This window comes from Coturnix japonica, chromosome 2 (genome assembly GCF_054131305.1).
Source record: "Coturnix japonica strain WE chromosome 2, WE-NBRP24, whole genome shotgun sequence".
Lineage (NCBI taxonomy): Eukaryota > Metazoa > Chordata > Aves > Galliformes > Phasianidae > Coturnix > Coturnix japonica.
The window spans coordinates 135395836-135421170 of NC_140664.1; the positions used below are offsets into that span (position 1 = coordinate 135395836).

At 44.8% G+C, this 25335-nt stretch overlaps 1 protein-coding gene across 9 annotated transcripts in view; it reads right to left on the reverse strand.

Moving 5' to 3' along the window:
- Nucleotides 1-11318: 11318 nt before the first annotated feature.
- Nucleotides 11319-25335, reverse strand: part of CTDSPL (CTD small phosphatase like) — a 64776-nt gene continuing 50759 nt past the window's right edge. For 8 of the 9 annotated variants that reach the window (XM_015852922.3, XM_015852921.3, XM_085539066.1 and 5 more), the window contains 4 exons: nucleotides 24676-24732; nucleotides 19130-19222; nucleotides 17477-17662; nucleotides 11319-15825 (listed from right to left, as the gene is read on the reverse strand). In XM_015852922.3, the coding sequence (XP_015708408.1) occupies nucleotides 15700-15825; nucleotides 17477-17662; nucleotides 19130-19222; nucleotides 24676-24732 (462 nt within the window). In that variant the 3' untranslated portion in view covers nucleotides 11319-15699. The remainder of the gene's footprint in view (nucleotides 15826-17476; nucleotides 17663-19129; nucleotides 19223-24675; nucleotides 24733-25335) is intronic. The other variant, XM_085539069.1, reaches the window with a different exon arrangement.

The following is a 25335-nucleotide window of genomic DNA, read 5'->3' on the forward strand; positions in this document are numbered from 1 at the left end:
CCGAGGGACAAAGAGGGAGCCAGTACGAGACTTTCAACCAACTGTTTGCATCAAACATCCACCGAGCGCTAATGATTAAGTGCTGCTTTAATTAGAAACCTGTTTTGTCCAGATTTAAAGGGCAGAAGTGATTGTGTTGGTTTCTTTTTTTTTCCCTTGTCGCTGTACAAAGCCAGGCGGGGTGCTGCTCGGTGCCACATCAGCACTTGGGCTCTAGAGCCTCAGCTCCATTCCTTGACTCCATCTGACCCTAATTTCAGCAGCCAAAACAGCCTGAAAGGGGGATGCTGTGGGCATACACCCTGCTGGGTCTCCCTTGGTGCGTGTGTAGCTCTGGACTATGGGGAGCTGGGTTAAGGATGGCCAGCAAGGTTACTGGCATGTACTGGAGCATTGGAGCATGCAACCAGGCTGCCCTCGCAGGGGACAGATAATGATAAACCAGAAAAGCACATCAGAGCTGGCAGTGTTTGCTGTAGTCATTCCTTTCTGTAGCAGAATGTTCTCCTCTTTGCTGGGAAAGGTGGCTCAGAAGGGGTGTGAGATAACTCAGGTAGTTGGGCTTCATGTCTACCTCCCCAGTACCTGAAATCAAGTTTTTTTCCACCCTTCTAATGCTCTTGGAAACACGCAGGTGGGTATATATAGCAATATGGCAGCTCGTCATTAAGAAAGAAGCACTTGCAAAGGGCGGCTACGACATGAAGCTGTGAAGGTTGTTGAGGTGCCACAGGCTGTGGGTGACCTGAAGATCAGCCACCTCCTTTCTGTCTCAAACACTCTTGGTTGGTGATGGGAACATCCCTCACTGGAGAGGAGATGAGGCACTTCTTACCCTGATGGCTGCCTCTGCCTTTGGAACCTCATCCTTCCTATCCCCACTGCTTCAGTTGTGATGTCCATTTGTCTCATGCACACACAGCGTTTGAGCTGCCTGTCCCAACTCCTTTTCACCTCCACAGTGACCAAGTGGTAAATAACCCTGGCGAGTTTTTTAAGGAACTCAGATCTGTTGGAAATATATGTGCAGCAGCTTAGGACAGTGAGTGCTGAGATGAAAGGAAATGTTTGTCACAAAACACGGGCTCATTTAGCACTGAGCTGTAGGCACTTTTTCTTCCTGCTAATTTTGGTCATGCCATGGGGTTACAGAGCAGAAAACATTATTTCCAAGCAGTTTAACTTGGTGCTGGTGGAGAACAGAATAGCTTGGCTTCTGTAACTGCACATCATTTGAGATGTTCCCGTTCCAGCCAATTTTCCCTTATTCATGACCCCATGTGTTCATATTCTCATCCTGAGCCTCGATATTCCCAGAGCTCAGAAACCTTGTGGTTTCAGGATATTTTCCATATGTACAAATGGAAGATGAGGCTGTGTTCTGCATCCCAGTGCAAGCCTAAGACACTGGAGACATTGTCACACCGAGCTGCTGGGGGAAATCAGAAGTGCTGGGAGGAAGAGTACGAGATCAATGTTTGGCAGCACCGTGGCCCCCACCTGCCTCACCCTTGGCCACCCCACGTGCCTGTGGACAAGGTTAACATTGTGCACAGAGAAACAGGCTCTGCCAAGGGTGTATTTACCAAATGACACGTTGCAAAGGTATTTCCACCCCAATGCATGGCTATGGAGCTCTGGGAGGAAGAGGAAAGGCCAAACCCTGCAGGTGAGATAACACAGCAGGGGCCTCTTGCAAAGGGAGGAGGCAAAAAAGAAACCCTATATATCTTCTCAAGAGTGCAGGGACCCATTGCTGCTTCTATGGGGTTTTGGTTAGTAGCATGGTGGGTTGGGGGTTGGACTGGATGGTCCTTGTGGCCTTTTCCAGTGTTAATGGTCAGTGACTCTGTCAGCATCCTGCAGTCAAAGCATCGTATGGATTTCTGGGAGTGTTGCAGGAGATCTTTCCATGACCTCAGACCAAAGCATGTGGCATTTTGCTACACGTTCCTCACTCAGGCACTTCTCTGCTCTGCAAAATCACTGTGTCCAAATGAAAAACCACACAGTGCCTCTTACAGTATTCCCTATAGATCAGATACTGATCACCTGGGGAGGCTTGTGACTTGCAGCAGCACCAGAGGCATCCAGAAGCACAGCCAGCTCCACATCCAGCCCATGAGCATGGCAGGGAGGCACTGAGCCTCAGGTCTGCTGTAAGGTTTGCTGTGGGAAAGTGAACATAACTTTGCTCTTTGGCCCCATGGGTTTGGAGCAGTGGAGGTCAGGGCTTGGCATGGACAGAGCTCTGCAAGAAGCAGTTGACAGGGCAGCATGGCTGCTGCTGCTGGGTGTTGGTTAATGGGCAACTACAGCAAGTGGAAGGGAACTGAGATAGAGGAAGGTGCATGGGCAACTTCCAAACTTCATTTTAAGCCAGCTATGATGGGATGTGAACTGAGAATGTGAGGCTTATGGGGAAGAGAAACCCCCTTGCAAGAGAAAAGGAGAGAGTTCAGAGATGGTCACATCTCACAGCACCACAACAAGGTCTGCCAGGGCTGCTGGTCAGCCTTGAACCTTTCTTCCATGCCCTAAAATACCTACAACCCACCCCTAAAGGTGGGATGCACAGCTTTGTTAGTAGGGAGAAATACCTCAGTAGTGGCATCTGCGCTGACAATAACAACAAGGTGAAGCAATATGGATGGAGATGACTTTGTTGTGCTGGACCTCCATGGTTCTGTGATTTCCAGATCTATATCTGAGGGAAGGTGGAGGGAAACCCTCAGCGAGGTCAACCCGCATTGCACTGGGGCCAGCTGCAGTGTGGGGAGTGCTGGTCATGCCTGTGTGCACTGTGGGTGTGGGCTCCCCTCTGCATTTGCTCACTCACACCTTGGCCAAGAATTAACAGGTGCACTGAGAAAACAGGATAGCTGAGGTGGGACTGTGGCATGGGCAAACAGCAGCCCTGGATGCCTTCCAGAGGGAGGAGGAAGGTGGCAGTGGGGATGTGGTTCTGTCAGGCTGTGTTCAGACTGCTGTTGTATCTGGGGAGGCTTCCAGAAGGACATGAGTCCCCCAGACCTCATATCACCACCAGACCCCACTCCTAATGTTGATGCAAACTTTAGGCAGCTGACATTCTTTGGGTTGCTGTCTGGCTGCCTGCTGGGACGAATGAGGTCTGTGCTAGAAAATCTTCAGTTTTCTGTTACTTCAGAAAATTACCCCGGTTTTCCAGAATGCCAAAAGGCTCCGGGGAGGTACTCGGTGTCACTGGGAACTCAGCAGGACTTGGCCTTTTGGAGATGGAGAAGCCAACGGGATGAGCTTCAAGGCAATGTGATGAACTTCCCAAGGTGTAACCCCGGGGGATGATGTGTGGGAGAACCAAGCTATTGAATTCCTTTTCCTGAGCATTTTCCTCACTTTTATAGGAGCCAGCTGAGCTGAGGTTCTGGGCTGTCAGCTGCTGATAACTGTTATTAAATTACCAACATCCTCTAGAGATCTTGAATCCCGATTCAGCCCTTTGCAAAGCAAATCTAGATGATTTACAGGCACCTAAACACATCATCCCAAGGTAAGCCATCATGAGAGCCTTGTGCAGCGATGTGTATCTATCTCATGTCAGGCAGTCTCAGGGGTTACCAGCTGGGTGATGGTTGAGGTCTCCCAGTCAGTATCACTGTGGGAACTGAGTAAGAACAGGGATAAGCCCAGATCGCCCAAGCACCAGCCCAGTGGTGGACATGAAGACCAACCTCCTCCATGTCCCATCACCATCTTGTCTTCAGCCCTCAGACGTGGCACGAAGCTGATGTTCCCCCCAGACAGAAAACAACATCCACCTCAGAAAGGAAGGCAGTGAGGAAAAGAAGACAAAAAGCAGAGAGAATCAGTAAAAACAAACACCCCTCCAAAAGAGCCAGTCTTGCAAACTGCTGCATTTGCGAGGAGTTTCACAAAACCTCAAGGGTTCTCTCTCAGCCCTAATGAAAACCTTATGAAACCCAACAAATTCCAGCACGATTTGGTCAGGCTTGACAAGCAAATCCTTTGTAATTTCTGGAATCAGCTGAATCCAGCAGAAAGGAGATGTTTCACAGAAGAAGCTGCGCATGCAGGGAGGGCTCAGAGCAGCACAAGTTAATGGGTGTGTGACCCTGGCAAAGGTTAGCCCATGGCAGCCTTTGCTTGGTGAAGGAGTAACTTGTTGCTGTCATGGTGGTGACACCCCCTGAGGTCTGTGCTCCTGGGGACTGTCCTTGCATGGACCATAAGCAAGGTGAAATGTCTTGTCCTCATATGGGAGATGAAGCAAAAGGAGTTCATTTATGCCTTTTTCTTAGAATCATTATGGTTGGAAAAGACCTCTAAGGTCATCTAGGCCAACCATCCGCCTGCCACCTATATCCTCCATTAAACCATGTCCCCAAAGTGCCACATCTCCACTGTTATTGAACCCCTCCAGGGACGGAGACCCCACCACCTCCTTGGGCAGCCTGTGCCAGTGCCCAACCACTCTTTCAGAGAAGTTTTTTCCTGATATCCACCCTATTGGCCATGATTAAATGGGATGCTTGTGCAAGAAACAGAAAGTCATCACAGGTCCCCAGCAGCTCGTCCCACTGTGTAGATGCAACTTGAGTTTCTCCCCTATGGGGTGTAGCTGGTCATTGGCACCTGGTGAAACCAACTGGTCCCCATGGTCTTAATGGGAGTTTGGGTCACTGGATGCTGAAGGCATTGCGTTAGAACACAGGGGCTGTAGTGGTGCAGGTTGCTGGAGATCCCACCCTCAGTCTTTATTTTTTTGTTAGCACTCAAGCAGATCAGAGCTTTTCACAACTGTGGGAAACCTGATTGCTCACATTAGTGACTATACCTGAGTGCCCACGAAATAACTCCACCCTCCCACACCAGCTTAATCTTTAATCCCCATCACCTCAGTGACCCGGCTGCTCGTGTGACTACACACAGTGACTCTCTGCCGGGGGTGGAGGTGAGGATGAGCTCCTGAAGCCCCGTCCTTCTGCCACCAGTCCTATTTATTGGACTTGTGGTGCCCAGATGTGGGAAGTGCTGGGTCAGATGGTACTTGTGCCATGAGAAGGGCAGCTAGGAGAGGACATGGGCAGTTTGGTAGCTGAGCTGTTTCCTAGCTCCTGTTATTCAAATCTGCTGAATAGGGCCAATGAATTTCAAACCAATGGAGGCGAAGGAATCAAGCTGCAGATCTCCAGGACCTGCAGGCAGAGCCAGTCCGTGTCCATGAGCTCAGGGTACAGCAGGTAGCTGTGGGATGAGCTATTGTGTGTAGGAATGCAGCCCTGCTTGTGCCAACCAGGAAGGAGGAAGGAAAAGGAATCGCCCCAAAGGCTGAGAAATTCTCACCCTGTTAAATGTCACCCCTCCCTGCTATTCTTGGCCCTACGTCATGGGCTGGGTGGGCTGCAGCAGGACTCACAGAGTCAGTGGATGAAGGATTCACACAGCCATGTTTTAAGCCAGCAATGAGTTTGGGTGCCAACAAGTATTGGCTTCAAGCATCCCCCAGCTGCCACCAGCTCTGAACAAGGCCAGAGAGGACCTGGTGGTGCACCCCAAAAACCTCTTATTTCAGAGAAAACCTCACCCTGAGCCTGATACACCCAATTCCTGATGGGGTGCTTTGGCTGTTAGTCAGCACAAACATCGACACTGCCCGTCCTTAATGGGTCGGAGCACCGGCACCCAGTGAGGAGCTCACCCAAGTGTTATCCTGAGCAGTTCTGGTTACCATGTCTGCACACCAAACAAGAAACCTGCTTTACTTCCATATGGGATGGGTCTCTTTCTGCTACAAGGGAGAGGTCATGCTCAAGTATCCATGTGCCAATGAGAGATTCCATTCAGTTCTAACCAAACCTGCTTGGGGGACGGACGATAAAGAGATACTGGGGACCTGGCAGTGTGTGTGGCTGCATCAGAGTGCACTCAAGCTTTGATTTCCTGGCCTTTTTTGCACAGTTTTGCCCTCTGCCCTGTGTATGGGGGCGGGAGGATGAGGATATGGAGGCACACCGTAATAAAAGGACAACACTTTGCACATGGAAAATGCAGAAAGAGCAGCAGCCACTGGTGCAGCATTGCTTTTCTGCATCAACCAGTGACAAATCCAGGATCTCTCAGGAATATTTTCCACTTAAACCAGTAACTGTCAAATATAAAGCCCCACACCCCAGCTCTCAGCCATTTCAGCCACATTCCAGAATGCCTCCAGTGATGCAGCCCTGAAGCTATTTCCTCATATCCCCTTTCTTCTCTCCTAAATCAGCCTTCCCAGCTAGATTACCAACCCCAAAGGTGCCTTAAAACACCTTCTGAACCTTTTCTTTCTTTCTTTCCATTTTTTTTTCCTTTTTCCTTTCCTTTCCTTTCCTTTCCTTTCCTTTCCTTTCCTTTCCTTTCCTTTCCTTTCCTTTCCTTTCCTTTCCTTTCCTTTCCTTTCCTTTCCTTTCCTTTCCTTTCCTTTCCTTTCCTTTCCTTTCCTTTCCCTTCCCTTCCCTTCCCTTCCCTTCCCTTCCCTTCCCTTCCCTTCCCTTCCCTTCCCTTCCCTTCCCTTCCCTTCCCTTCCCTTCCCTTCCCTTCCCTTCCCTTCCCTTCCCTTCCCTTCCCTTCCCTTCCCTTCCCTTCCCTTCCCTTCCCTTCCCTTCCCTTCCCTTCCCTTCCCTTCCCTTCCCTTCCCTTCCCTTCCCTTCCCTTCCCTTCCCTTCCCTTCCCTTCCCTTCCCTTCCCTTCCCTTCCCTTCCCTTCCCTTCCCTTCCCTTCCCTTCCCTTCCCTTTCCCCTCTGGCACTGAGTAGCCCAGCAGCAATAGTTTTTCCCAGATTTTACATAACTTCCCTTACAAATGTATTCCTAGAATGAGTCTGTTTGTTTTTTTCCCCTGGCAAAGGCTTGGGTGGTTTTTTTAGGCTCATGGTTATTTTTTTATTTAGCAGCACTGTGCAAACAATCTCAGCTCTGTCGGCCACCGCACCCCTCTGCTGTCCTCCTGCAGAGCAGCTCCCTACGGCGCAGGTTCCAGGTGTCTACTCAGATCTCTGTGTGCTTGGACCTCTCAGGCAGGAGAGATGTATGTGATCTCTTCCTCTAGCCCAATACTTCACTAAAGACAGCAACCACAACAAGGCAGGGAAGAGCCCTCCTTGGGGGAAGCAACAATAGGAAATGCCCATAAAGCTCCCCAAAGCCCACTCAGCTTACAGCAGTGGCTTCAGGTCAGCAGGGCTTTGTTCTTTCCGTGGGCCTTCAGGTGGGACTAAAGTTATTTCTGCTTGGATTTCCTGAAAAGCAAAGCCCTCTGGATGGGGTGGAGGGGTCGAAGGATGAACAAAAGCCATGTGTGATATCTCCAGGCAGACAGCAGATGGGTTTCTTAGTTAAAATCATCAGAACAGACTTCTAGGAAAACAGGACCATGCTTTCATGCAGGTTATAGGCTTGGATTGAGAGCATCGACATCAGCATCGCTGTCCAGCTCTTCCTATTGCTCAGTGGCTTAATATGAGCTGAAAGTAAAAACACAATAGCGGGAGAGCAAGCGGAGCTCACTGGGACTGTGGCAGTCCTGGCTGTCCTACATTTGAGTTTCTTTCATTGCAGGAGTTCAGATTACTTCTAACAGCCCTCGTATCTCGCGGTTGTTACAAGAGAGAATTTATTAGGCTGCAGTTGAGCTCATTTAGTAACTGGCAGTAGTTCCCTTGGATGGAATTGCTGCTGTTACGGCAGAAGCAGCTCTCCAGGGCACTGAGTGCAGCAGGGAGGGATGCACCGTGGGGAATCCTGCTCTGTGCTGCACCTTCCCAGGTGCACAACAGCCAGGAGGATTTTTCTTCTGGGATGGACATGGTGGGGATGGGTTGATGGTTGGACAAGATGGTCTTAGCAGTCTCTCCAACATTAATGATGCTTCGATTCTGCTCTGAAGGCAGAGGGAAGTAAAAGCTGCTTGGGTTTCTCCTCCCACCAAATGTATTTTACTTCCTTTTGGCTTGAAGCTCACCAGATCCTGAACTGCCCTTGCTGGGAAGCAGAGTCCGTGGTGTCCTGTTGAAGGCCAGGACTCAGCCATCCACAGACCCCAGCCTGGGCTCTGACTTTCATGAACAGCCTCCCCTTGCTGCAGGAGCACAGGAGAACCCACCGTGCTTATTTAAGTTCGTAAGAAAGACATCTTTCATTCTTTGCAAGGGCAGCTCAAGTTCACACACGCATCAGTTTCACACTGGAGCTGCGTCCCATTGAAATACCAATGGCTGTGGGGGAAAGGATGAAGGAACCTTCAGCTGCAACCCAGGCGATGCATGGAACAGGCCCAGGGAGCAGGGGTGGCTTTCCTTGGCTGCTTGGTGCATCTCACAGCACCCACCAGCATCACCCGTTGTCCCACCCCCTCCTGGCAGCACCCAGCACCAGCGACCCCAATTCAGGCTCCCCCAGCATCTACCACCCAAGTTCCCACAGATGAGGTTTTATCTTCATTAGAACATAATGAAGGGAGATGTAGCATCTGTCCCCAGCTCTCACTGGGCACTTCAGCCAAATCCCAAACAAGTTAAAGCGCCGCTGCTTAAGACAAACAAACAAACCACCAAGGTTAGCAGCAAAGATTTTGGCAGAGAAAAGCGTTTATCCCACCAGGGAAGGCATAACAACATCATTTCCGACTCAGAGAAACATTGATTTCCCTCTTTACTTCTTAACACACTGATGATAGAATCCTGTGCTTCCGTGGAAGAAATTCAGTAACTAAAATTAACACAAATATTCTGTGTGCTGTTATGGGCTGCGGAGACCCCGGCTCCTTTTGCAAGGGATTTCAGCACTCATTAAACAAATGAAGAAATTACCTCCGGGGCATCGAGAGCGATTTTAATTGAGGGAAGACATTTCCCACGCGGAGCACAATGCTGGCAGCAGATGAAGACACCAAAGCTGAGGCGATGATTGCAGTTGAGATAACGTCTTCTCAACTCCTTTTACGGCGCCTTCAGCAGCCGTCGCTGCACAGCTGCACCATCTCGTGGTGCACCCACGCCCTGCATGGCCAAAGCCTTCCAACCTTCATTTTCCTCCCCATTCCCCAAAGGTTTTGACCAGAGTTGAGTATGAAATCCAGGGGAACCCACCGCCAGGCCCTGCTGTGTCTCATCTCAGTGCTACAAGGTCACCCCATCTCCCCTCTTTTCAATAGCAACCATCATCATCCTAAATCATAGAATTACCCAGGCTGGAAAAGACCTTGAAGATCAAATCCATATTTGCCCCTATTCCTTCAGTTACCATTTCAAGAGCTGCTCGGCACATTAGGCATCAGGACCGGGGAATGATGATTCATCTACATCTGCCTCAGATGAATCGCTGACAAGTCTGTGGACTGTTCAGAGATCAAGGCTCCATTGAGGTAAGAGAGCCTCCCAAATCCTCACTATTTAGAGAAATTATTAGAAGGCAGATTAAGGGACGCTGAGCCAAGGCAAGAACCCATCCAAGCTCAGTCTCAGCCCAACTCTCACACAGCAAGTGGCTCTGCTCAGCTGGAAATGGGCTCAGCTCTTGACAAACTCCTTCCTCCTCCATCTCATAAATGTGTTTGCCCACAAAGGAACAGAATGGCCAAAGACATCATTGGCACACAAAGCCAGGCCAGATGGGGAACTGGGCAGCCAGGTCTAGTGGGTGGCATCCAGCCTGCAGCAGGGGGTTGGAACTGGATGACCTTTAAGGTCCCTTCCAACCCAATCCATGATTCAGTGATAACATGCAGCAGTTCCACCCATCACCCTGCTGGTGGGCCTAATGAGTGTTGTGTAATTGAATGGAGAGCAGCAGGAATCCAGCCAGATGAGGAGGATGGGGAGAGTTTGCTCCCATGTTTCTTTGGTTCTTGTTGCTGTGAGTTCCCCAGAATCAGAATATCCCAAGTTGGAAAGAACCCTCAATGATCAATGAGTGCAACCCCTGGTTCCACCCAGATCCACCCAAACCCAACCCCTGTATCTGTCCCAGTGCTCCATGAGCTCCAGCACTGGGGCTGAGCATGCTGCCCTGGGCAGCCCATTCCATGCCCACCACCCTCTGGGGCACAGCCTTTCCCACACCCCCAACTTCCCCTCCCCTGACAGCTCCGTGCTGTTCCCTCTGACCCTGTTGCTGCACCCAGAGAAAAGAATAGGGACTGAGCCTAACCTACCCAACAGGGCTTCATCTTGACCAGAGCCTGTACTTGGGCAGGAAAGAAAGGAAGAAAACAGTCCACTGTCAAGCCACAAACTCTTGGAACAACCCCCAGACTGTGTGTAGCATCTGTGGATGCCGTGCAGTTGCGTTTGTAAGGTTGAAATACTCAGCCCTCTGTGTTGAGAACAGCGGTCCTTGATGGTGCCAAATGGGGAATCCAGCCTTGGCCCTGCTGGCACCCAGCTCCAGTTGACCGATAAGGCTGATGACCTTCATTTCTCTGTCCCAGCATCTCTGTGCGATGTCAGTCTCAATCAAACGTGGCTACAGCATGCCAGGAGATTGCTGTGAAATGGAGCGATGGTGGTCACAGAGGTGAGCGCGTCCTCTGAGCTCTATCCACATGCCAGGCTGATGCAGCCACCACATCAAAACTTCAGCCTGCTGCTGGCTTAAGGGATGACCAAACCTCATCAGTTTCAATCATTGCGTGGTAAAGGCGCACCATTGTAATGCAGATCTACTTCAATAGAGAAGGGATTTGACTTAAATTCAAGCTGTGCTTCCAGATGTCGCTTGGGCAACCCCGGGACAACCTGCCCCTCTGCACGGCTGCCTCCAAATCAGCACTTGAGAAGGAAGCTTTGCAGGCTTGTCCTGGAAGAGCCCAGCACACGGTGCAGGGAACGTCAGAGCAGATGGCTTTCCTTCTGAGTCAGGACACAATAAAAGGGCAGAAGCAGCTTGGAGGCATGTGCACAAAGGTACGTATGTAGATGGTGCCATATTCAGTTCTGCAAGTGGTTTCAGTCACTGGGGACAGGACAACAGTATCTTTCTCACTTCTACAGAAGAGATGTTTTGTGAACTTTGAGATAGTTGATTTACTGAGCGAGAGGCAGCCGTGCTTACCCTGAGAAGCAGCTAGAGATGAGTAAAACTCAACAAACACACTAACAAAAAAAACCCCAACCCATCACAAAGCGAGGGCAATCAAGGCCATTCCAACCAATCCCAGGAACAGCCCCAAATTCCAGCTAGCGAGTTATCTGGAGCCAGCTGCTTGTAACAGGCCTGAGGTTTTCTGCTCATAAAGCATTCCTGTTGTGAGCCCAGAGAAGTATTACATGCACAAGTAACTACATTGGTAAAATCTTTTTATTATTTGTGACAGTAAAGAAACCATTCAAAACCTGATTGACAACACTTCTCTCTCCTGAAAACACTCATATGGTATCTGTAGTGTTTCTCAAGTATCGCTGGATTGTTCATTGCATTAAAGTGTAAACAGCTCCATTATTAGGAATAAGAAAAAGAAATCACCAAGAAACATTTCCATTGCTTAAACTCCTCTGTTAAGAAGCTCCCGATAGAAAGAAGAAAGAAAGATGTCAGCTGGGTTGTTACAACAGAATGTGAAACAGCGACCTGACAGCTGGTGTTGCATAGTTTTACCCCGAGTGTGCAGCGACGGCCCCGCGCCTCACCTGCCCTCCTGCCCCACAAAGGCACACATCACAGCACCTTGGAAATCAGAGGCACAAACTAGGTTTTGTTTTACAAACAGGGCTGTGCGGTACTGTGTTTTATTAGTTAAAAAGAATCCGTAAAACAGAGGATTACGTGTTTGGAAATCATATAGCTACAAGTTTGTGGGTTTTGTTGTTGGTGGTGGTTGGTTGTTTTGTTTTTACACTGACATTTCCAAAGCTGTAACATCAGTACACACCGCTGTCCTTTCCATGCGTTGTCCCCAACCAGGCTCATCAGAATCACGCTGTGATGATGAAGTGACCGCTTTCACCGGTAGCCCCGTCTCTCCAGGTGTTGAGTTTCTTCCACGTATGACTCTACTGCTTAAGAAAGACTGAAGGGCTGAACAACAGATTACTCCTCCGAAGCCGCCTTGATGAGCACAGCACGCTGCTGCCATCTCCCATCGGTGGTGGACGAATATTCCATGCACAGCCCTAAGTTTACACATGGAGATTTAACCGTAACGCTTCGGTTGAGTTTCAAGGATCGATGGCATTCTGCCTTACAGCTTAATTAAAAAATACCCATAACAGGCAAAAAAACCTTTGTGAACCCAACACAAAACGGACAACGGAACTTCAGGTCAGGCAGCACTGCTTTCGCTGGACTGAACGACCAACTGGAAAAGACTCCTTAATGCTTCTCTGCTAATGCAGCTGAGAACCAGGGTGAGCGCCAGCCCTGTCTGCATTTAACTGCACTTGGAAATAACGTGAGAGCTTTAGGAAAACCTTTTTCGCTCCTGTTTTGATTTGTTGAGATCCTGTATTTATAATACAATCAAATACCCGTATTGCAAATCTTGCAGACATTCCCCTCGTTTCTCTGGCTTTGTGGAGAGAACTATATTGCTTTGTTAGATTCTAGATGCTTTCAACACACAGTGCGTGGATATTCGTGCTAACTTAAAAACATGGATTCTTACACAATAAACAAATGTGGTGGTTTGATCCCTTTGCCCTAAACTGAATAGCCAGGAAAGCTCTGAACACTCCATGTTTATTTCAATGGGAATGAATTAAAGAAAAAAGCAACCAACAAATGAAAAAGCCCCAGTTTATAACAAGACCAACAAACCTACAGCAGACATTACAGAAAAGAATCCTCAAATGTTAGCGGAGATCAAAACTGTTGCTAGGTTTCATCCCTTTGTATTGGCACCAAGTTTTAATGCTTTGCTCGGTTAAAATAATGTTTTTTTTGGGTTTTTTTTTTTTTTTCCCGCTGGAAATTTGTGCATTTCAAGAGCTGAACTAAACAATACAGAACAAGTGGGGCTGTACAGAGCGGCATCGGAACCGTTCATCCAGAACCTGGAACAGAAGTTCAGTTGTCCATTCTATGTGGATTGGAAAACAATACAAGACACTTGGATAATCAACATTCATTCACAGACTTAAGGCAACTGGTTCATGAAATTGCTGCTTTCGTAAATGCAAACTAACAACACGTTCATCTCACACGTAATAGGTTACAACCGTAAAACGGGGACGTCTCGGGGGGTTACTCATTGTCTAATTGGAAGATTGTTTGGTCTAATGCTAGCGAGAAAGTCTTTGAATATTTTCAGCCATTCCTATCATACCTGCACAACTAACTACGACCTGAATACTTCCCTGCAAACTGCATCTGTAACACAGGAGCTACAAACACAGTTGAAAATACTGCTCAGACAACAGCTTTTTGGCAGCTTACGGTTTCATTGCTCTGAATTCAAATACAAAATTAAACAATCATCTCAAAGTGAAAGTCGACGTTAATGGACTAACCAGAATCCATATGTTGTGTTGGTTTTTTGTTGCTTTTTTTTTTTTTCCCCAAGCAACATATGCTTTTGCTATTGTTGCTGTTTTTCGTACGTTTAAGTGTCAGCTTTGTCTTTTGTTGTGGCACAGAGTCATACAGTACTAAGGTAATGCCAGCTGGTGAGGAAACAAAATGGTGACGCCACACAGACTCACAAGTGTCCCTGGGCTGCCTCTATCACCCTCACTGTGAGGGCCAGGTCATCCCCCAGCTCACACTGCATCCACACCAACCTACTTGCTGCCTGTATAGGCTGGCCTGCCCTTCTATGAATGGATTCCTTAAGCTGCTTCACCAATGGGTTAGACAAGGATGATGAGTCCATCGCTTTTGCTTTTAAGTCTTTTTCCCCTCCAAGTCTGTCAAGACTTTTCAAGAAGAAAGGGAAAGGCAAAGGGGGATCCGCTGCTCAGAATGTAGCGCTATGCTAATTAGAAGCACCATCTCCTCACATTTGGTTTACTTTGGCGGCAACCAAATGTAGCTGCAAATTTTACGTGTGTAGATTTCAGGTGCAGAAAATAATTAAGTTAAAAGGTGACGCTGGAAAGGAAAACAAATAATAAGTGCATTTTCCTTCAAAGGGCTTAAAATAGTTTCAAAGTTATCCCAGTGTAACAATGACACTTGAGAGGAAGAGACGCTAAGCAGAACTCCAGCTTCAGAGTGAGATTCAGTCAGCCCCAAAGCAGAGGAGCACTGTGGAGACAATCTAGGTTGGTTATTCTGCCCTCCTGGGAAGACCTGACATAGCTCCCTGCCTGTACATTGCACCTTGGAAAAGAAGAAATATGAATCAGATAAGGGAAAAATACTTTTTTGCTTCTTTATATACCAATAAAAAAAGAAGAGGATTTCATCTGAACTGACACAAATAATATGAAGATTAATAAAATTTCCTTTGCAGGTCACCTTTTACTGAGTTCTCTGGTATCTCTGGAATACCATAGGATTAATACGTAAAGGTTACGAAGCCTGCGTTTTATTTATTGCCCAAGTTTGCAGCTTACAGAAAATGTTTCATAGCACAGGCACAGTGGCAAAAACAGTATAACAGCCGATGGTCAACTCCATTTGGTGAGAATACAGTAGCAGCAATTAAAAGAAAAAAAAAGTACTCCAAAACAGCTCCATACAGATTCAGCTTACCCAGAGGGGTCTCTTTTGAAGGAAAGAATTCTGAACTAATAAATAGATCTCCTCCCCGTTCTCCCAAGATAATCATTTTCCAAAAGATGAGAGGCATGACAGTTGTGCGTAAGCAGAGACAACAGAACTTCATCTGTCTAGAATTAAAGGTGCTTCGGATCTATTTGTCACCCTATGTTCTCACTTCCGTCACTCCCTAATACTCAAAACAACTGCAGATATGTTCAAAGCTGTATCCATAAACCGCATCAGTGACCCAAATCACCCCCTCCCACAAACACTTAAACTTTCTGAGCATGACAAAATGCAGTACAACTTAATGTCAGCGTGGAGACAGGAACCCAGCATCTTTGTTTTTAACTTTTTTTCCTTTGTTATATATTACAGTGCTCTATAAATTTTTTTTCTTTTTTTTTTTTTTTTTTTCCTTTTTTCCTTTTAAAGCATTTAGACAATACAAGACTAAAAGATGTCTGGAAATAAGTCTTATACAAAAATGAATTTTTATCTTAAAATAACATTCAAAAAGGCACTTCATTCTGTAAGAAAAAATTCAGAGTCAGGTCAACTGCTCTAAGCAGGGGGGTAAAATTGTCTGCATAGTGGGAGGGGAAGAGAAGGGAGAGAAATTCAACTGCTGAAATACAAGCTTCTTTTTTTTGGCATGTTTTAAGAAAAGCTGATCCAGTAAAAGATGTCCATTTATGAAATTCATTAAAAGAGTCCCATTTAAAATAGCTTCTTTTTTTTTTTTCCTTTTTTTTTCTTTTTTTTCTTTTTCTTTTTTTTTTTTTTCATTTAAAAAAAAAAAAAAAAAAGTAGTCTGAACACGTGACCTTAGGAGTCAGGCTTCTGAAGGCTTAATAGCATCACTCATGATTGTCCTTTGTGTCCAATGTAACAGGAAGATCGAGAGTAGCACTTCTGACAGGAGTGACCTCCCCAGAGCTTACATTTGAATGAGCTGAAAAAGATGGAGACATCCTCTAGCAACTGCAACCTAGTAGCACAAGTCAGTCAAAGTTAAGGGCTACCTGTTGCAGAGTTTATGAAGCATACTGTAAACTTCTTCCTCTTTGCTTAGTCCTTCAAAGAAAGGAATAAGATCTAGCAGCTCTGTGTCTGTCATGTCATCAAACCAGGACTGCACAGGCACCTGAAACAGAGAACCAACAGTGCTATGAAGGCTTCTTGATGTGAAGGAAGAGTGCGAGCTTTGCCTGCATAGATGTAGCTTACATAGCTGCAATGATAGCCCACCTATTAATGAGCAAGTCTTTTCTTTCCCTCTCAGTATTATCAGTGTGAGTCACTGAACACAGGCATGCTGCAACAGCTTCCTCTGGCACATGCGGCTAAGGAGGAAAACTGTGAACAGCAGATACTTGAACAGTTCCCTCCAATTAAAAGTCAAAACACCTTGGGAGTGGGTTTGGAAAATAACGCATCTAATAACATCTAAACCTTAAATGTGGGCTGGATTTGGGGAAGGAGTTGTGTGCATTTTTACTGTGGGAGAATACTGAGGTCTTTTAAAGACTATCTTGGATCTAAGTTGCATGCTTTGGTTTCTGCAGAGCCTCAGCTATCAGTCAGCTAGCAGCACTTTCCTATATATGATTAAACCATTCTGACAGTCTTTAATTTCACCTCCCAAATTTCTACAGCTCATTATTTTCTTGGCACTGAGCTCCGAGATACCAAATGACGATCTGGATGAGGTTTTTAATTTTAACCATGAACATAAATTAGACTTACAGCTCCTGGTTATTATAAATAGCAACTTTAAACCACGTGTGGCACCAACCAGAAAAAAAACCCACGTTTTCGCCTAATGATTCATGGCAGCACAGTATTAAGATGCGAATTTAAAAGCTTATTGTGGTAAAAAAAAAGAAGTTCAGACTAAAAAATGCTAACCGGGGAGGCAGAACCATGCAAAAGGCCATCCCTGATAAAAGCTTCCTACACTAATTTTAACAGCTCGCAGAAAAGGCAGCCTAAAATCATCAAAGAAACGTGACACGGCCCAGTTGTTTACAAGCCAATAGATATAAGGGAAGTTCCAGCTTGCTGTCCAGGCAGTGACAAAACACATCTGTACCGACAGCAGCAATGGAAGGAGCCAATGCCAGACCATTCCATCACAGCTTCAGGAGTAGAATCACTCTGTGAGAACATGCACTGCTGCTGTTTTTTTCTCCCTTAAGATCCGCTGCCTGACTTTTATCCTTATTTCTGACACCTGATGAACTTGCTGACTGACATCTCCAACCACAAAGTGAGCTGTCACAAAAACTCTTACAAATGTAAAACAACAGGACCTTGATATTTTTCTTCCCCTTATCCATGAATTCAGAACGCAGACAGCCATTAGAAAAATATATATATTTTTTTCCTAATAAAACATTTTCTTTCCCACAGTGAAAGAAGATGAGTACCAGGAGCAGTTGAAGTAAGCTGTCCTTACTAGAAGTGCTGCTAAAAAGGACAAAAAAGACACTGAGGGCAACTTTACTTTAATTTAGAGCTTGGTGAGTTACGTTAGGTTCTGCACTGCTCGGTATTTCTCAAAACTGATGGACTTCATGCCAAAAGCTAAAACTAGAAGCAGATGAGCAGTCGTGACTGTGACACACTGTCAAGATCTATTTGCCACAGCCCTTCACCAGAATCTACCTGCAGCCTAAGAAGATGCAGAAACAAGAAATGTTAGCGTTCTGAAAGTGCATTTGCCATATCAAGAAGGTCTGGGAACGGACCAGAAAGACAAAGCTACGCTTGGGTGCTGGAATAAGAATACTTACTGCATTTTCAGGATGGAAGATGTAAGATGCAGGAGAATTATCCACTATGATAACTTTACTCAGCTCACGTCCCAGCCGACTCAGATCCTTCACGTAATTTCCCCGGTGGAAAACACAGGATTCTCTAAATAGCCTTGCCCTGAACACACCCCAGCGATCCAGTAAGTCGGCCACTGGGTCTGCATACTTGAAAAAAGAAGGTAGAACACCAAGTTAGTGATGCATAGCTAAGGTTAATTCACAGAGCTATAAAGAAGGAAGACAAAAACAATTTCAGATAAAATACTTTTTCCTCTTTTCCTTCCCTGCTCCTTGTTAATTGCCTGACAACCCTGCAAAGCTGAAGGGATTAATAGAGAGATAAAGCAAAAGTTGAACCGTTATCTCACAGAAGAAAGATAACTTGCACCCTAACGATTTCTGTGATTGTGTTTTATTCTTAGGGTCATCTTACAGTTCCCCTTTTACACTCAGAAGCTGGCGGACCCAGAGATCTCCACGAATATTACCATAAAACCAATGAACACTAACAGAAAATCAATAGGAAGCCATTTCCCCAACTGATTCATTTCCACGCACCCTCTGAAGACAAACTGCAATGCAATCACCTCGGCCAGATGCAGCTTTTCCAAACAATGGGCATGGAATGAGCTCCAAGATTAACAAATTGCATAACTGGGCCGTAAAAGAGCAGACAAAAGGTGTCATGAAGCTTGCGTGCAGTATTTGGGAAATTCTCCAAAGGTCAGTAACTCAAACTGTACCATTTCATATATGAGGTGATAACTGAAGTGAGGCACAACTTAGGATCCAACAGTTGATACAACTGTCCATGAAAAAAAGCCCAAGTAAATAAGAAAGTGAAGTGATTGAACAGAACGTGGCAGACGGAGCACAGGGATGAATGCCCTAATAAGGCACTATGGGAGATCACACAGGGTCCTTTCTCCTTCCACCAATCTCAATGACATACTGGAGTAAAAACTTACTCTACATATTATATATTACTAAATACATATTATTAAAAAATAACAAACACAGCTTTATAAACAAGACATCACAAACACAATACTGAGGAAGAATTGCATTTTATGTGTCCACTACTACCGTGTCTACCACAGCACTACCTACAAGGCACTACTGCTACAATAGGGCACAAAATACTCCTGTTGGTTATTTCAAGCTTTAAACAAAATGTCTGATTTCCTAAGCACAGATTGCAATTGCACCTTGACAGGACAAAAAACACCGTCCAAATTCTTCATACGCAATAAATTTCTGAGTCACTGTTTGATCATGAGGGTAGTGTTTAAATACAGTGTATTTTATTTCGTGCCCAGCTTTAATATACTGCTGCACTCGCCCGCTACTTGTTCTAATTTCTCACTATAACCATGGTAACTTGCAAGCCTTTCATATTGGCATTATGAGCAATGCATGGAGGCTACATGATGAGCCGAGCCCATATGTGATAGCGTCACCATGGGAACACTTACCCACACACTAGCAGACAAAGTACACACTGTCAGACAAAGAAGCAGAAAAGAAGGGGAAAAATTAAGATAGTGCCAAACTGCGGAAATAATTATCCATAGAAAAGCCAGCCCGAAGTCCAGCATCATGTGGGTTAATGGGATGAAGAGAGGAACAAACCTTGGCTAGACTTGCTGTGAAGAGGACACATTCAAAGAGCTCTCCCATCCTTTGAAGAAATTCATCCACATGTGGTCGTTTCAATACATACACCTGGAATGACAACGACTGTTTAGGCCAAGTGGTGTTTAAGGTAAAAGGAAGGCAAAAAAACCCAACCCACCACTGTAATCCCAACACCTGAAAAAAGAAAAGTTAGCAAGCAAGTGCTCAATGATAAAACAAAAGGTATGCACAATAAAAACAGACATTCAGTATGGAACAATTTGAATGCATGGGCTGCAAAGACATCTCCTACAGTCACCATGCCATAGAGAGAGAAGGGGAATAGTTGGGATCCTGCTTTGGAGCAGCCCGAGTTCAGCAATGCAGCACAGCCTTCTTGCACTGACAAGGATCCAGGTAGTCTGGCTGCCTACTGCCAGTCATCAGATTAATGAAGATTAGAACCTCCTTGCTCATCTTTTCAGAGCAAGCAAAATGATTTGCGATCCTGGAGAACAGCACGATAAGGTAATTGCTGTGCAGAAAGCCTGTAAGTAGGCTGCAATGCACTGGGAAGCCAAAGAGGAGAAGCTGCATGTAAAAAATATTTATCTACCTTGTTTGGGGTTAGATTAAAAGCTGGAGAGAAAACACCAGCAGCACCTTATCTTCTTCATTTGGCAAATAACTCCTACTGCTAGAAACTTCAAATGGGAAAGCCTGGCATGTAACTGGATTTAAGCAGAACTGCAAGCCTGATGTGATTTCAGGAGTTATTCCTTTGGTGTGCAGGACAACTAGATTAACTGCATGTATTTTCTACATTCATAGGAACAAAAAGGTAAAAGCCTGCAGGAGAAGAATATGGAAATGGCAATGTGCAACGAGAGCCTCTAGCAAAGGAATGGAAGTTGCATAAGAGGGATCTGAAATTTAACACCTAAATCTGACAGCCAAGTTTTATTAAAAGCCGAGATGATGGAGCTGTACCTTCATGACGAAAGCAGAAATGTTAATTACTTTCCCACTTTGCTTCAGGTGGCAATTGGCTCACAGAAAGCAAACCAAGCCTTCATGCTAAGTGCTTTTTATTAAGCTTAACTGCAGTTCAGATATAAGCAATGCAATCAAACTACAATGTAGCCAAAATTGATCATGCAGACTTTTTTTTTTCCCTTTAAAAACCACAGCAGCTCCCAACTCATCAATGGTGTCATGTTATGAACTGAAGGCACTCGATAGCTGCACTGTCACACTGCTCTTTCCAGGTAATTACAGCAAAGTTTCCTGTATTTCACTAAGCATATACCAACTAACTTCCTCTCCTCTAGCAGTGCAATTAATTCTTCAGTCCCACTATGCAAAGTGGCTCTGCACTATTTCCTTTGCAGCTGCAGTCACTCTGCATTTGGGTACCCAGAAAGAAAGCCATCTGACTTGCAAGTTGTAAGAGAAAAGACAGCAGGACAAAAGTTGCTCATTAACTCTATACACTTCGTAACAAAGTTCTTCATTTTTCAACCTGAAATTGTATACCTTAGTTTAGAGAGCACAAATAGACACCCCAGGGTCTTAAAATAGTTCTTAGACAGTAAGTGCTGGACTTTAGTATTAATTTCCCTTTTAAAACCGTGCGTTTTCAGCTGCAGCAGCAATCTCCTTTCCTCTCCATCTTTATTTACGCCTGTACTGGCAACGAAATCCCTCTTGGAATGCAATCCCAAACTCCCAGCCAAGGATATGGATGCTGCTGCTTGCGCAAAACCCATCTCTGCCACAGTGGGAGCCTGCAGCACCAACCTGGCAGGCACAGCCTTGCATGCAGGAGAGCTCACAGAAGTGAATGCACTCTTTGCAACATTCAGCTCTCCTGTAGTCACACAGCAGCACCCGTTCAATAGGAGCTGCACGTACACAGCATTTTTAGGTTGCATTGTCTGTTCTGCTCTTTAGATCAAACACAGGACAACCTCACCCTCCCATATCTCAGCTTCCCTTACATGTTACCAACTGGACCCAGGCCAACAGATTTGCTCCTCCTTTAAGTGCCTTGTTAGTAATACATACTACTCTGTTAGTTTCTAGCCTTGTCAGAGGAGGTCTCACTATGTTTCCTCCCTGCAAAGGGCCTCAGCTCCTTCATCCCTTTCTTTTAAAGCAAGACTCATTTTCTCCAGAGCAACATTTGTTCATCCTCTGGATGGATATTCCGCTTGAAATTGCTTTAAGAAGTCCCAGTTAGATCCTGGAAGCAACTGCAGGCATACTCGTATCCTGGGCTACAAAATCTCTTTGCTTTACTTCACATAAAAAGCTTTCTTCGGCCGACAGTGAGGCTCTTTTCTCCTCTTCCTCCTCACTTGGAATTTTTTCCCTTTACTCTGTCAGCTCCTGGACTTGAATCTCAATGTAGCGTGGTTATTTGTGGCTTGGCTTTTCCCTCTGCTGCCTGATGGCTTCAGTTTGAGTCTCTAGACTAACTGGCTCCTGGCATTTTTCAGAGATTTACACACTGCCTTTCCAGGCATTAACAAAACCTCCATTTTTTCCTGTACTGTATGCTCGCTAATATCTTTCTAAGCACAAGAAGAATTTAAAGGAATACAGTCACTTTCTATGAACCTTATTTCTAAATGCCGAGGGATGAATCAGGCACTAGGCATGTTTTCACTGGATTCTGGATTTACAGCTGCTAATGGCAGCACATGAAGAACCATCTTGAACTATTTTCAGGCGTTTCATACTTCCACATACAGTTTATATACCTCAAAGCAGTCCTATCCTAAGAAGATTTAGCATTCGCAAACCAAAAGAGACAGAACTGCATTACAGAATGAACTTCAGAATCACACAATCTTCAAGTAATGACAAATAATTCCGCCCGTGACACCTCCAGCTTCCGTATTTTCCCCTCACAGGGAAAATAATACACGTCCTCCAGCCTCATCTTCCCAGTTTGGCATCCTTCAGCTTTGCCATCCCAGTTCGGTGTCTTCCAGCCTTGTCTTCCTGACTTGCAGAGCTGTGGCTGCCTCCCAGTGCAAGTAACCAAGAATAGGCCAGCAGGAATGGATACAGCCTATCCTGGATTACTTGAACCAGGTGACAGCCTTCCATAACAGAAATAAGGGGTTTTGGTCATCGGAGAAAAAAAAGTGTATTATTTGAATGGCATTTGCTCCCAACATTAAAAACCACTTTGTACATTATGTTCATAGTAGACTCCCTAAACATCTCTTTATCTTTCAACAGTAAATACCAAGTAATTATTTACTGATACATAAACCACTTAAAATACAGTTGCAATTAATGAACAAGTTACATTCAGGAACACTTCCCAGGGTTGAAACTGGATGATCATTGTGGTCCTTTTCAACCCAGGCCATGATTCTAGGATTCTATGATTAAGAGGGTCAGGGAGTGTTCAGAAAAGCTATTTCCTTTAATCTAAGCAAGCTAGTTTATCCAAGACAATGATCCAATGGACCTTTCTGTAGGAGAGTAAAAGCTTCTCTGACCTCCGGATTACACAGGATAAAAACACCCAAAAATTCAAGATAAGTCTTTTTGAATGACTTTGCTGCACAACAACAAAGAATATAATATGTACCATAAGCAAAACTTGTTAAATAAGTCATTATGAAAGTCAGGAAGCGTACAGCAATACGAAGGCAAACACAAATTCACCATGTAAAAGTAACTCTGGTATATGAGATCTGAAGAAAACCTGAGTCAAATTTCTTTCCAAATGGGCACTTCTGAAAGCTTGTTCTCCATTTGTTTTCTATGGGGGTTCTACCTAAGGCAGATAGGATGTGCTCCACCACTCACACATCCCATGGCGTTTTATATAGATAAAACTATTTCCTTCACCTTTGAATAGATAAATTCCTTGAGAAGATGATAAAGACGACAAATTCAGATGGATAAATCACCTTTACTTCGAGGATCACAAATTCCCTACCATTAAACCCATTTAAGCACCAGCTCTGACTGAGATGTTTCCCCCAGTTTTAGAGACAGAGAACTTGGAAGCTCACTGAGATTAAATGATTCCTGAAAATCACACAGGAGGTCTCCAATGAGGCACATTCAGAAACTCACTTCATTTGACCTCCTGTCAAGAGCATCCTTACTACCCTTCAAGTTTAGGGTACGAACAAACCCACTTCCTTTGACCTGTTCCCCTCTATACCTTTAAATATTAAGAAAATTCCCATGTTTGTTTTTTCACCTTGTCTAACTGTATTACATTTGGTGAATGTTGGCAGCGAGGAGTGGAAAAGCTTTTGGAGTGCTTGACAGTAAAGCCCAGTCTTTGGTGGTTTCATTGCAAATAGGTTGTTAGGCAACCTATTTTATTCCCTTTCAAAAGCATTCTATAAAGCTTTAGGAGAAAAAAAATGTCACCATTACAGCACCAAGCACAATTGAAACCCAAACCAAATGAGGACAGGCACTGCTGCAACACAAACCATCACAGACACATTTGTTCTAGTGAACATCATAGGTTAAAGCACCCGAAATATTGATTTTTCTCTACACAAAACAGGCACAGCACAGAAGCAACAATCGCTTTTACGATCCATTTCAGTCCACTGAATGATTCAGTCATCATGTTGAGTGACAGTTACACAGATGGTTTTCATAAGAGGAAATCAAAATTAGGAGTTAACTTTATCATCTATCAATTATTGCAAGCTAAAAATACAATCCTATTTGTCCAAATACAAAATAATCTCTACAAAAAGAGTGAATTTCAGAAACAAAAGTATTTAAAATCTCAACTGAATCACATCCAGAGATTTGCAACTCAATAAGTGCATCATCTTTAACTTAAAATAACTCAACAAAGTCTGCTTGAAACACTTTGCAAGCTTTATTTATCAGAAAGGCTCAGCTTCACTTACAGTACTGTACATTGCTTCATTCAAGGCTTTCAGCAATGACTGCTGGTTAAAGACATCCAACTAAGGTACGTGGAGGGGACTGATTTCTATATGAGGTGTGTTATGCATTTACTAAAAGCAATTTCAGAGTCTTAAGTGAAAGTCTTAAAGAACAAGAGAGAAAAATGGTCTTCTTCAAGTTATACCTAGACCCTTTAAAGATGCTGCAGTTCTAAGAGCTCTCATCAGAGGAACTGAAGAAGGAAATTGCCACAAAAACTGAAGAAACCCTGATCTCCTTTATAGGTCCTCAAAGTTCCATCTGTATGAACTAATAGCAGATATTCCACAGTCTGTGGAGGGAATGCAGCATACGAAGCAGCTTTTTAATGGGTGCAGCAACATCTGAAAGCCTTTCCTTGGGTCATTTCCTCACTGAAAATGTTCTACAACTGACCAGCAGTTCTGCACTGAAGTCCTGAAAAGGAAGTTCTAAAGAACTGGAAAAGTTACAACGCAGACTCGCAGGCAGAAGCTACGTACCTTATTTAATAGGAATGCTGCAGAAAACCCAAGTTGCTGCAAGTAGAGCAGCAAACAGAAAGGCAATGCTCTGGGACACTGCAGACAGCTGTGCTACCAAAGCAATGTTAAATGAACAACAGTGCTTACCTGATGTATGGTTCCATCGATTTCAACGGGAACGATGAAATCAGCATTGCTGATTGGCTGGAAAGGATGACAAGGAAATCAATCAACTTTAGAAATAACAGCACCAGAGGGAAAACATCAGAGGCATAAACGTACACTTAATTCTCAGGAATAAGTTTGTAAGCATCACTGGTTACACTGATTTTTAAAAATAAATGATATTTTAAAATAAAGGCAGTGGTAAAAGTGAAACCTAAACAAGTCATTTGAATCAGGAGCTGCTGCAAGGAAAGACTTCAGTCATACAGTTAAAGTGATTCTTAAGATGCGATACCTGAAAAACGTGCTATGCCAACTGGATTAATCATGCAAAACAGCATTTTAAACCTGAAGGGAAGAGCAGGCACACCCTACCCATGTCCCTGAATCCATTTTTCTAAGCTGCTGGATACAACTCATTTCTTAAAGTCTAGGCAAATGACTTCAGAAAGCAGAGATATGTATTCTCAGTTTAAGAGCATGGAGTCTAGCATTAGCTAGGCAGTGGTGGTAACAGGGGAACACACAGCTAATAATATATACTAGTATAAATGGACATCAAATGGGTAGAAACTTTTGGTATGGCTCACGCAATTACGTTTGTGATAACAAATGTCATGTAAACGCAGCCTGCTGAAGTTT